The 13,722-nt window shown below is 37.8% G+C and overlaps 1 protein-coding gene and 1 pseudogene across 2 annotated transcripts; both read right to left on the reverse strand.

Moving 5' to 3' along the window:
- Positions 1–6,565: 6,565 nt before the first annotated feature.
- On the reverse strand, positions 6,566–8,163 carry LOC146452930 (uncharacterized; annotated as a pseudogene). The gene is made up of 2 exons (XR_014859627.1): positions 7,829–8,163; positions 6,566–7,630 (listed from the first exon to the last, which is right to left on the reverse strand). The product of XR_014859627.1 is annotated as an uncharacterized LOC146452930 (transcript).
- Positions 8,164–10,418: 2,255 nt separating this feature from the next.
- On the reverse strand, positions 10,419–11,465 carry LOC146452931 (melanocyte-stimulating hormone receptor-like). Its single transcript, XM_085097185.1, has one exon. It carries the CDS (start codon positions 11,424–11,426, stop codon positions 10,536–10,538), a length of 891 nt encoding a protein of 296 aa, XP_084953311.1. The 5' UTR covers positions 11,427–11,465; the 3' UTR covers positions 10,419–10,535.
- Between the last annotated feature and the right edge of the window lie 2,257 nt (positions 11,466–13,722).

Below are 13,722 nucleotides of genomic sequence, written 5' to 3' on the forward strand. Positions count from 1 at the left end.
ACCAGCATTGAATGACTATTTCATTTAAAGGGAGAGTTTCAAGGCTCGGCGCATGTGCGAGCGATAACGTAAGCGCTGTCAAGCCAATTGTTTTTGGACCAATTAGAAGCGAGTACGCAACACCGGCGGGATACGGCGGCAAGTCTTATAACTTGCTGGCATAAAAATAAAACTGACCGGCCAGTGTGTCTGTCACGTTTCAGAAAGAAAAAAAAAAGGCTGTCCGTGTAAAACACATGGGGATTTTTGCAGCGCCGCTTCGTGAATGTCCCATGACATTCAAGAAATGCCAGAACATATGCGAACGTATACGGTTTGATTTTAGTACAATGTCGATATCGACCTTTTTTTTATTACGCGCGATTCGAAAAGCCGAGAAGCTCCCTCAAACTTACGTACTTAAATCCAGTATTTCATCAGCATTCAGTGATAAACTTACTACAGTGTGTACGCTCGATAGCCTGATTTTATTAGACCAGCGAGAAGGCGAAGAACGAGAAATCCGCAAGCTTCAAGAGGCGATGAGACCATTTAGTAACAACAACACTGAGCGTCCTTCCGAGTTGCTGGAATGCATTTGAGAAAACTCTGCCATTGTGAATGACAAACGCAGTTTGCCATTCACAATGACCATAATTTTATAGATAAATGAATACCTTACAATAGATTTTGTAGTTTGCCGCAAATCTTTTGGATTTTTTTTTCTACTGCCCGCTATTCGAGCCCGCTCAAAGACGACTACAACTAACTCGCACATTTGATCTCATATTTATTCGCTTCGCGTCTCAGTGTTGTACAATTGTTTCCATCCAAAGCAAAACATTGATGATTGATGCTGTTTGCCCGTCGAATTCTCCGTTTTTGACAGTTGACTTCCATATGAACAAACAGTACGATTGAAATATATAAAATCCTCGCGAGTTCATCTAAAGCCAGTTGGTGACCTTTGCCATTTCCAGCGAAAGCAGATGTGCCGCGAAATCGTTGTCTATTTTAAACAGACTTATCCCTTTACCAATTTTCCACGTTTGGTGGACGTATCTTGTTAACCACACAGGATTTCTACATCCACTCCACTCTGTCCGCTTTAACTTCTGTGCTTCCAGAGAGTCCACAGAACGTCACGTCGCCGGTCGGCCGCGACGTCTCCTTGCCGATCCATCGACAAAAATGTCGTTTTAGGATGCTAAAACACTTTTAACCTTACAAAAATCGAACTTATATTTACAACAGGAAACAAAGATTATAAAAAGTGAAGAACGAAGAGCGGATGATCCAAATTCGGGCGCGATTTCAACAGATTGTTCCACTACAAGCTCGCATCGAATTTAGTGTCGACCCGTACAATTTATTTTTGAGCCGGTCTGCTCGTGCATGCGCTTGACCGTGAACATCGGCCTTTAACAGTCTCTGTATACTTAGGAATGTACCATTTTACTTGTGAAGGGGGGGGGGGGGGAGGGTTATCTAACCAGAAGTACATCAATTTTCTTTCACTTGTTGTCAATTTTTTTCTGTTGTTTCTGAGTTCTCCATCACTGAAAGTAGTTTTCAGGAGGATCCCCTAAAAATAAGAATACATAAAATAAAACACTTAGAATAAACAAGAAGTACAGATGTACAAATTAAAAAGAATGAAAGAGCTTGAAGTTCTAAAATAGAAATAAAAAAGGAACTTTTTGGAGTATTTGCCCAACCCTCACCTTAAAAAATAAAATGGTCTTTCCCTTAACAAACAGGAATTAATGTAAAATAAGGACAGTGTCCCTTAACTAAATCAATCAATATATAAAATGGCATGCAAAGAGTAACGATAGTGAAAGAGATTGTTCATGAAACACAATTTACCAATAGGAACATCAACTGTCTCAAAACTCATCTCTGAGAAGCAATAGTCAAAATTACTTATTAAGAGTAAATGTCTGTAAAAACCAAAGAAATCCCGGACACAGCTCAAAATTCGAATTCGCTCATACTTTGTAGATTGATAGGCCCTAGTACCACACTTATGAAAAGGACATCCATTTAACCAAATAACCACTCGTTTACGAGAAACGAATTTTAAATTATCAACGGCATTTTTGGTCAACAAAGCCTCAAATAATGTCAACATTCATTAAGCTACCGAATCAAGCAATCGTAACTTTTGAATCTCTTACACGCAAATCCTATTCATTAAATGCTTTTTTAGTTCTCTGACTTGTAACATAACCAGGCAACTCTTCTTATAAATTTTTTTACGATTTTCTTTTAAGGAATGCCAACGGCTTCTCTTATAGGCTTTGTTAGGACCTCCAACAAACTAGCCATAACTACCTGTGGTACTCAAAAAATCTCACCGAAAAACCTTCCGGGGGTACAATTTATGATAGTTTTCAGTTTCTATCGCTTCAATTTCTTGGGATCTTTCGTACGTTAAGAAAAAAACATTTCTAAACTGAGCATATTTTCACTATCCGCCATTTTGAAATGAACAACAAACACACTTGAATTGTTTATAAAACTTACATTGCTTTATTCAAATAAGCCGCTTGAAACATCTATTTGTACGAAGTATCAACTGCGGTAAATCCCTTTTATGTTCTTTTTTGTGAATTGAAATCATAAACTAAAGTGTAGCAAGTTAACGTAACAAAATCGCGTCTGGCAATGGGTTTGCATAATTTCTACATTTTTGCCGTGACTCACCTCATTCCTGTCACTGACCTTCAACAAACTTGATTTCTTTGCCGTTATTTTCTTAGTTCTCGGTTTAATCTTACGTTCCCTACTATACAAGCCAAGCTACAAACAATTGTGAATCTTTCACCGCGAGCTCAGCCGTTCCAACCAGAAATTTGTGCAGTATTTTCGTCTATTTCGAATACAGTTTTACAGAAATTCACGTGATCAACACGGAACGTCACTTTGTGTTACTTTGCGTCACGCTCACGCAACTTCCAATACCCCTTCTTTGGCAAAACTCGCTTACGCGAACCTTGAGACTGGAAAAGGTCAAAACTGGCAAACATATTTTATAACTTAAGCTAAGCGAAAAAAGACAATAACCTTCTTGTCGCTATTTGTCTAGGAAGACGTGAATTAACTCAACGGGAACTCCAACCAATAAACCGGCAAATGGGTGGCTTACTGCAGTACACATTTGTTTTACGAACTTAAAAAAGATTAAATAAAAGTCAAGGCTTTTCAAAGCACTTTCAGGCTAAGGTTGACTAAAAATAGAAAATGAATAAATGTTTTTAAGTTGACTGTGATCAGCTTGTACCATATAACTGGGTTTTCATATACCTTATGCAAAAATGACTAACCTTTTAACATTCCCGTTTGTTGCATTCACTAGCCTCGTTCAAGGTAAAATACTCTTTTGATTTTTCAAACTCAATAACGAAGCTAGTGAGGCTAATTTAAATGCAAACAAAAGGATATTAAAATGTCAGTCATTTTTGCATAGGGTCTCTGCCCCCACCCTCCCACCCATTTTCTTTAAAATGAAACTCACGGTCGCGCGCGACAAGACAGTTACCGTTTCGCAGGACTTTCGCGCGCGGGGTAAACTCACGCACAGCGTCTTCTATTTGTCGCTCAAAAATTGTGACTGAAAAAGAAAAAGAATTTTTTTTAGCCCAGATTCTAGCGGAGGTAGAGAGTCTGGCCCTTCGATCTTCGTCCTTAACCTATTGCAAACACTTTCATTATATCCAATTCTGATCAAACGAGGACTGCATGAAGTGCACCAACCACACATAAACTAAACACCTTAGGGGTTCGTCAAAATAAACAATTCTATATGAAAACGTATTCTGGCAGACTTGTCTTCCCTAACACTCCTTTATTAATGCCAAATTTTTGGCAACTTTAGCTTATGTTGCACTGTCCAATTGCAGCTTACAATGTGAGATTTGGGAAGGTAATAATAATAATAATAATAATAATAATAATAATAATAATAATAATAATACAGTCAACTCTCTCATAGCGACCACTTCTCATAAGCGACCACCTTCCGTAAGCGACCACCTTGTAAACAACGGTTTTGTTTCTCAGTTAAATACTGTTTCAAGAGCCGTCTCGTAAGCGACCACCACTCAAATTTCTTAAGGGACCGCGACCACTTTTTAGGCCAGAAATTACACATTCTTTTGTTTTCTGTTTCCGGTAAGCGACCACACAACATAATCACGTATGATCGCATGTAAATCATTACTCAGAAGTGACAAAAGTTCAATTTTGATGACGCTTCCCCGTGCTGCTGACAGATAATGACAGTTTACAGACAGAGAAGATGGCTACAATTAGATCTTTAGGTAAACGGGAATTGTTACAGTGATCTGTTCCAAAATGAACCATGAAGCATGTTATACAAAGTTTCATAAGAAGAATGAATAAATGTGAAAAAAATCAAATAAATAAGTTTCTATTTGCCTGATTTTAGCTGCTAAGGTAACATTTTTTTTGTAATTAATTAACCAATCCAGTATTAGGCTTAGTTTGTTGATCTTTCCCGTAAGCGACCACCTCCCGTAAGCGACCACTTTGTCGTGCACCAAGGGTGGTCCCTTACAAGAGAGTTGACTGTAATAATAATAATAATAATAATAATAATAATAATAATAATAATAATAATAATAATAATAATAATAATAATTTTGGCAGGTGTCATTTACGTGCACATGACCTTTCCCCAACAAGCTGGGTAAGCAGATCAATGAACGGTAAGTTCCATCCACATTTAATCCCAGATTCTCACAAAGCTCCCTCAACATTTTAACTGGAAAATTTGGTAACTTCTTCTCGCTCGCCAAGCTGCATGACTTTATCGATCGCCAACCTAATCTCGACATTCCCGAACCGACTGAGATCAGGGTACGAGATTACCGCCAACCAATACCCAAACGTTCACGGTGCAAGGGACATATGGTCATTTCCTGGATGTTCGGCGGTGTTTGAAAACAGGCTGGCACTTCTTGCTAGTATGAGCTCGACTTCCGTTTCACAGCCACTAAATTTCAACAGTTTTTTGTGACCTGATACATTCTTGTTGCACGACACAAGAGGTAGGATCCCACACGACAGAATCCTACTTCTTGAATCACATCCACATTCGCCACCGACCAAAAGAGAGAAGGACATTTTCCTTCTTCTGACCAGACGTATCAGCTTTCGGTTAACAGCCGCATTTCGGAAACATGAAAGAAAAGAGTCGGCTCCGAAAGGTTGTTCATTTCAGTAAATATTCTAATAAGTTTTATTAAACTGAGAACCGGGTTTGCGAGATAACTGTCTTTGCTTCGAATTTGATGTAATGACGGCATTTATCCTTTCATGATATTTGTTTTTATTCCATTTCGAGTTTCGTTTCGACTGATTTGCTTTCTTCACTTTGCAAGAGACTCTTTAACCGAGGCACGTATTCAAACAATACTTGTCATTGCTACGGTTTCACGATTGCCGTGGGCCACAGCACACCGTTTTGGACAGAACAGGTACATAACCATAGACATTATGCAGTTCAATACACTTTGGACTTATACTGCCGTCTTGAGGTAAATTGAAGGGGTTAAGTAATGACGGAAGGCCATGTTACGTGTACTGCGAGAAACCGGCCCTTCGACAAGGGTAATTTGATACAAACAGGTAAGCTTATTTCAATCCATTTCTTTGTCGGATATGTGAAAATCTGTAGTAGTCCCGAAACATTTTATTCTTGGATATTTGAACCACCAAAAAAGGGAAATTTTGGACTGACGCTTTCGAAAAAAAACAAACAAACAAACAAACTCAAATACATGCTCAGTCAGTGTCTGGTTCTCCAGGAAACCCATTCCAAAGGGGCAGCACTAAAAGCAGGAATCCGGAATCTGAAATCCGAAATCCAGAATCCAGAATCCGGTTCCAGCGGAAGCTTCAAGATTCAACAATTAGGTTGTACAAAGATTGTCTCCAGAAAACCTTAACAAAGTTTCAAAATGAAGATATAGACTATCAAATTTCTTTTCTTTACTGTACGCTCGATCGTTTTTAAATGTTTTAACCAAGAGACCAATCATTTTTCATTTGCAGGAAATAATGACTTAATTAGATTTTTTCTCTGGTGCCACGAATCGAAAAATATAACATTTGCGTTGACAATATTTTCAGACAATTTTTGTACAATCTAATTGATCAATCGTGAGGATTCCTCTGGAACCGGAGTGCAGTTTTCTGTTCCGGATTCCGGATTCCGGATTCCTGATTTTAGTGTTGCCCCTTAGTTTTCAAAATGGCGTCCGTCGGCAAATTTGTCATATTAGCAAACTTCAATGAAGTCGTATCACACAACTAACCGACATCCCAAAAAAATGCCAGCATAACTTTTGACATCTATCCTTTATTTGTATCTGCAGTATAGTTTGAGGTCCTAGTTTGGAGTACCGACATGATTTTTAGGGAGTTATATTAAGGTACCTCAAAACTATTTGAAAAGATTATCGAAGGTGGCTTCAAGAAAAAACCCATGACCGTTGTTAAGGAAGAAAATAACCACTTTTCTTATCACTGCTGAATTTTTCTAGAGACCAGACTATAAAGTTCCAGCAAAGGAAGATTTACAGTGTATTTTTAACGAACACTAGAATGCTATGAATATTGTGAAATTTCGATCCAAATTAGCCTCAAAACCAACGCAAACGTTTTTATTAAATTACTCTTAAGGAAACGAATTTTAAAACGAACTAACCCTGTTTTGTTTAGTTTGGGTCAAAGGCCTATCTATAGAAAAAGTATAAGCGAAATCGAATTTTGAGCTGTGTCCGCGATTTGACGATTATATTTGATGCTTAGGGACATTTACTCTTAATTACTTTTTCCAATAAAGCCATCAGTACTTTCGTTTGCTCCTGTTGTTGCTGCATCATCACCATTTGACTGTTCAGCAACTGTTGTTGACTTTGTTGCTGACTTTGTTGACTTTGTTGTTGCTGTTGTTGCATCATCCTAAGAATTTCATTTTGCTGCTGTTGGATCTGCAATTGCTGTTGCCTGTTGACCTCCATCTGCTTCTTCTCAAAGTCTTGCTGCTCTTTCTTCATTTTTAATTTCTTCTTGTTTCAGTTCATAATTTATCTTAGCTCTCTTGGATAAATACACCATTGCATCACTCCCTCGTCGACGTTGCCGTTTATTGTTGAAATCGTCGTCTTCATTTTCACCTGCTGCCGACTCTCTTTTCCTGGTCTCTGATAGTTTCTCCATGGCCTTCAGCCTTATGCTTTCTGCTTTTGCCCTCTCACTTTCAACTTTTTTTGCCCTTACGGTATCTGCTTCATGTACTTCGGCATCTGCACTTTCTTCTAAAGCCATGATCGTATCCAAAGCATTGTCTAGTTCTGAGGGCTCATCTGGTGTTATCCCTGTAGCTTTTTCCTCATCTCTCAGCTTTTTCTTGTGTTTGTTGACAAGATTCCCTACGTGGTCACGAACCGAGGGCTTATCAACGCTAAATTTGGGAACTGAACATTTGTTTAAATTGTCTGCAATTTTCTCCCAAATGCCACGTCTCATTGTTGACCCCTTTTTGGTCGGATACGGGTTTAGGTTGGCGACTTCTCGACACAGGATTATGTCATGGTCTTTCGTCCAACACATCACCGAACTAAAAGAAAAACAACAACAACTTGAAAACCGAGTTAAGCTTATTATAATTTGAGCTCAGATTTGATAAGAGCTTAATTTTGTGCTCAGTCCACTAAAAATTCCTTCCTGCATATCCTCAGCAAATCCACGCGTAAAGCTGCTAAAAAACACGAGTAATTATTTAAGAAGCTTTCAAGAGGCATAACTTAAAACCTACTTGGAAGACTTCGCAGAGGCCATCTTTCTCGGTAGCTGTAAATAAAGTTGAAAATGTCAGAACTTTGCAGTGTTTCCGCCGTAAAAATCGCTATAATGTTTGAACATGAATCTAGGTTTCGAATTATATGTGGAGGTGGTACATATTAAATCATTTTCTTCAAAACAAGAAGGATTTATACTCACGTTTTCTTCGCAACGCCAAATCCTTCTGTCTCACGTTCTCTACGCCGTCACGACGCGGCAAATCGTGGGGTGGAGCATGCGCAACATGTCTTGTCTGTGGAAAATTACTTCCGGCCGCGTCTCAGAACCGTCGCTTCCTAAATCTAAAGCTCTCTATTACTCGGCAAGTTCCTTCTTGGATCCACCGTAAAACATTCATTCGCTTGTTTTTTGTGAATTTTTTAAAGATCTTTGTTTAGTTTATTTCTGTACTTATTGCTATGAATTAACACAGTTCTTTTTTTCATTTATTACTCAAAGATATATTTGAAGTCTGTGTTTTGGTTAGTGTATCCATTTTCTCTGAGGTTTATAGCGTACGGCCTTCTTGATAAGCAAAATTTACTAGACAGTGACAGTGCCGGTAGCGCGCGTTGGCTGTTCACAAACCGATTTGCCTCGATCATCTTTTAAACTAAAAAGAATAATAAAAACAGAAAATATCATTTTGAGTCCATTTAAATTCCGCTTTTATAACACAGAGGGCAAAATGGAACAAAAGGAACTTCGTAAAACAGTCAGTAAAACACTTACCGAAGGCGCAAGCAAACCAACAAATTATTTATTTTTTTCGTAGCGTACAAAAGAAACAAAACCGACTTTGAAAAGACTTTTAGTAAAAATTACTCACACATCTTAATCTTTGCCGTTATATCCTACTGTGTTAAGTATTTTGTTTGTTCTCTGTTAAGATTGTCAGAAATAAATGCTAAAATTAGAAATACATGCGAGAAAAACTTGTCAGTAGTTTATGCCAACTATACAATGTTGGGAGACGTTTGTTTCACTGACTATTTTAGCTCAGAATCAATTTTTTTAAATGAAGCAAAATGGGATGCGATTAGAAGCTAAAACTCCAAGGGAAATAACGAGCATGGAACGAAAAATGAGCTCAAAAGACTGCTCTGAAGTTAAACAACTTGCAGTGTCAACACTACAAGAAAAAAATATCTTGCAAAAACAGCAAAGTTTTTTAATATACTCGCCTCTTTGGAGAATAACCAGTCCTTTTATTCGATTGCTGATTTTTTCGTTTGTTTACAACGTTAACTGAAGTTTCACTTCAAGAGGAAAAATCCATGGCATCTTAATTTCATTTCATCGCGCCGGATTAGAGTAAAATAATTTCTCTTCGAGATTCGGCTGCTGTCTATGAAGTGCCGCCTCTAAAAGCTGCTAAAAGAGTCCATTTGTTTCTCCCGTCACGATCCACCTTCCTCTTTCTCCCGCTGTTTGACGGCAAAATTGGACGAGATCAGAAAATAAAACTCCAAGGGAAATAATCAACATGGACCGAAAAAATGAGCTCAAAAGACTGTTCTGAACTTAGGAGTATTAGCTTAAGCTTAAGTTAAACGGCGTGTCAAAACTGCAAGAAAACTATATCTTGCAAATCAGCAAACTAACAAGGTCTTGTCAACAAAATTGCATGAATGTACTCGCCTCTTCTGAGAATAACCAGTCCTTTTATTTTATTGCTGATTTTTCCGTTCGTTTTACAACGTTAAGTGAGCGAAACGTTTCGCTTCAAAAGGAAAAATCCAACGTTTCGTCGCGCCGGATCGGAGTAAAATGATTTTACTTCAAGATTCTGATGATGTGCCAGGCGATTTGTTTCTCCCGCCACTAGTTGCCTTGCTCTTTCTCCTGCTGTTTGTCACATATAAAAATTGACTTTGTATCTTGTCGTCTTCAAAATTATTTTTTTGTTTTGTTTTTTTTCTCAAACGCAGTTGGCGATGCAACTTGCCGCCAAATAAACGCGGCCGGCAGCGCAGTTGGCCACGCATCTTCCCGCCGAAAAACAACCCGCGTTACAGCACATACACTCATCTATGTAAGCCAATGTGAAATGAGACACTCAAAGCCTCTGCTGCAACATGGGTTATTTTTCGGCACCCTTTCCTGTTCTTTCTCTCTTTGTTCGTCACTCATGTTTCACCTGTTTGCTAGCGCTGTCAATCGCTCTCTTTGGCGTCGAACTTCGCTTCTTCGTCGCCTGTTTTCTCGATCTCTCTCTATCTCCCTTTCTTTACTAATTACATGTTTGTAGACTTATTCAAAAATTGACTTTGTGTTCGTCTTAAAAATTATTTTTTTCTCAAACGTTGTTGGTGATGCAATTTCCTGCCAAACAGTATTAGCCCGTGTTGACGTCTATCAAACTGGTAACGTTTTCAACCTAAAAGCTACCAAACGTCTTGGTATAGACACTTCCTAAAATTTGGTTTAGGGCTGATAAAAACTACATGAAAAGAATTGCTTTTGTTCATCTCCAAAAATAATAGCATGATGAAGGTAAGGAAATGGTCCAAGGGAGTTCGCTGCTGATGTGTAATAGGAACTGCGTATCATATTTGGATATGCCACAATTATCACACAGGAAGTTGAGATCCATAAATATCATATCAAATATCACATTGAACGCAGCTGCTTTAACTTATTGTTTGGCTGATGTTACATCGATTAGTTTTCTCCTTTTGCTAACTTTCCCTCGATAAGAGTTTTCGTAGTGTTTTAAAGACTGCTGTTCGAAGGTCATGAAGACGCCAACAGTACAAAAATGGATTAATAGATGAGTTCATAAATAACACCGTATCTGCAAAGATCCGCGCCTTTCTTGGTCGCTTAGGGAAGATAACTAACATTAACATGGAAATAAAAACTGGTGAATAACACAGTATCATACAAACGTAATAAATAAAAGTGTTTATGGCACTTTTCTTCGATTGCACCATATTCAGATTATGTTCAGCATTAAAACTTTGCACAGCCTGTTGTTGAAGTTGTATCTGTAACTGATGCTGACGAACAATTCGATAAATACTAATGTAAGAAAAAGTGGTGACTGAGATACACATCGCAATGCCAATAACACTTGTAAGAAGATAAATGGTTCGGCTCTTGAAATAAAGGCATGTCAAGAGAAGGCACAAGGACCAAAGAGCTCCTGATGTACACAAGGCTCGTTTTTCAGTCATTAAATTTGGATATCGCATGTGATAGTGAAGCGCCAAATACCTATCCACGCTTATGGCCGCCATTGTACCAAGAGAAACACCACAACATAACAAGGACAACATATGGTGTGAATGCAGTAACAGGGAACTCTCAGGTTTGAGTTCAGACACAATAAAGACTGGTTGAACGACAATCCCAACAAGAAGGTCTGAGGTTGCGAGACTGCACAAGAAAATGGTGGACGGTGAACGAAGCGAAGGGGTCCTCAATATTGCCGCCAATACTAACGCGTTGCCAATAATGGATATTAGCATCAGTGGAGCATTAATGGTACAATTTACGATGACAATGGTTTTCGGGAGAGAAGTGCAGTTGTTGTTGTTGTTGCCCAAATCAGAAGTGTAGTTCAGCATCTTAAACCTCGCTTTTAGCTTAGATGTAACGTTTCCGGAATATTTCTGAAACTGATATTTTTTTTAACAAAGTGAGCTTATGTCCCTGTTGGCGTCATGTTTAATTACTTTTTGCAGGTGAAATATAAATAACTATTATCATAGCACAATTTGAATAACATTATTTTTTATGCATTTTCAGGATTATTTGTCAAATCTTAATTTCTGATGCCAAAATTTATATTCATTAATAATGCTTTAAAAATAAAAGTTAGCCAAAAGAGACCTCGTTCCGAAGACATCCTAGTTTCGTTTTCAAGCCCCCAAAATGGAAGCCAGGATGTCTTCGTGGTCTCTTTTGGTTAATTTTTATTTTAAATTTTTTCTCTAAACCGTTACTTATTAGGATCATTAAAAATGAAAAACAGATAAATTAAAGTGAAGTTAGCATGTTAAAATGGAGTTGACAGACCTGCACGACTCCCACTGTGTGTCCGTTGTTTTGATAAAAGCCTTTTCAGTTTTGCTTTTACAAGCATGTCTCAAAGCGATTTTCCTTTTGTATAAGAGATTCTTCCCTTTTGATCAAAACGTGATGCGACCGCTCTGCTTAATGGTGTTTAATATCTTGATCTTGAGAGGGAATTCTCATATATACTGAATGGAGGGTTTCTTGCTGATCATTCTGAGTTATTAGAATTCGGTTTTGATATGCCGTTGTGTATGCTAGCTCTGTGGCATTTGTTAAAGTTTATCGGCTCGGATGAACTGCAAGATTTCAGGTAGCGCTAAATAAATTTTATCTGTAAAGACACAGGATCCGTGGACTTCTTTACTCGTGAATTTATGCTTATGCTATTGTATATCGCTGCGGGAAGATTGCAACTGCCGCAGGATGTTTGTTTACCACCGATATGAGTGTCTAACAGATCCTCGTCTTTACAAAGCTTATCATTGAAGTCCCTCGCTTTCGAGAGCTATAGCTTGTTGCGCCGTCTTTTTGCTCTCTGAGTTGCTGCTTATCTGAAAAACAGCTATTGTGTTCTTAGAGCTGACATGTACCTCCATTATTTTGTGGCTTAGCTTGCATCCGCAGTAGATATTTAAAGCTAAGACAGACAACTGTCTTGTGAGTCTCTAGGATGCTAGTGAAATTTCTTCTGGCGAGTGCCTAATGCCCAAGTAAAACATAAAATATAGCATATTATAAAGTATGTTAAACAAAGTTGGATATCAAATGGCTCCTCTTTAGGCATACATTTACATAAAGAACTGAGAGGTGTCTCACCAAAAATGAACATTTAGTCTAGATCTCTCTATGAATACAACATAAATAATTAGATAACCAAATTTTCGTAACGAGAACAGGCATGAAATAATTCTTATGAAAGTTGCTCCACGTTCATTCGGTGATAAATGATCCCAAAAACACATCATAGTTGTTTCCACGTTTAAAAATGAAAAAAAAAAACGAAAATAGCAAATAGCGGAACTTCTAGATCAGTCTTTGAAACGGAAATAGCGAAAATAGCGAATGGAGAAAGCAATAAATTACAAAAAAAAACCACACACACAAAAACACGAAAGCTATCAAGAAGAGCGGTCTTTGACAGGCGAAAAAAATAATAAGGACTAATTATTTATCGTGTTCATTTGGTGATAATGGTTCCAAAAACACATCATAGTTTAAAAACCTCGCAGCTATTTGTCAAATTCTGTCGGACTTCAATGAAAGTTCATTTAAATTTCAGCCCTGAAGAAAGATAATCTCATTTTGGAATAAGACGTCGAAATTTTGTTCCGCAGTCGATAACGAAAAATTTGCAAAGCTTCTTCTCCGATGAGATGAAGAAATATGGCGACTTGTTGTTTCTCGGGTTTCTTCATTTATCCTGAAACGTCTTTGTAAACAAATTTCCTAAAATTTATTTTAGAGAAATAAAAACTACGTGAAAAGAATTGTATTTGTTCGGCTCCAAAGATAATAGCATGATAAAACTTAGGGAATGGTCCAAAGGGATTAGTCGCTGATACGTGATGAGAACGGCTTTGCGGATCACATTTGGTTAATGTCAGTGTATGTAGCAACTATCACACAGGAAGTTTAAATCTATAAATATCATATTGAACGCAGCTGTTTTAGCTTATTGTTTGGTTTATGTTACATCGATTATTTTTGCACTTTTGTTAACTTACCCTCGATAAGAGTTTTCGTAGTGTTTTAAGACTGCTGTTCGAAGTTCATGAAGTACAAAAATGAATTAATAGATAAGTTCATGAATAACACTGTATCTGTAAAGATCAGCGCCTTTTTGGT

This window comes from Pavona decussata, unplaced genomic scaffold (assembly GCF_977016875.1).
Source record: "Pavona decussata unplaced genomic scaffold, jaPavDecu1.1 SCAFFOLD_361, whole genome shotgun sequence".
NCBI classification, from domain to species: domain Eukaryota; kingdom Metazoa; phylum Cnidaria; class Anthozoa; order Scleractinia; family Agariciidae; genus Pavona; species Pavona decussata.

Bases quoted from the DNA above. Each gene is read 5' to 3' on its own strand.
- LOC146452931 (XM_085097185.1), bottom strand. From the start codon at position 11,426: ATGCTGAACTACACTTCTGATTTGGGCAACAACAACAACAACTGCACT.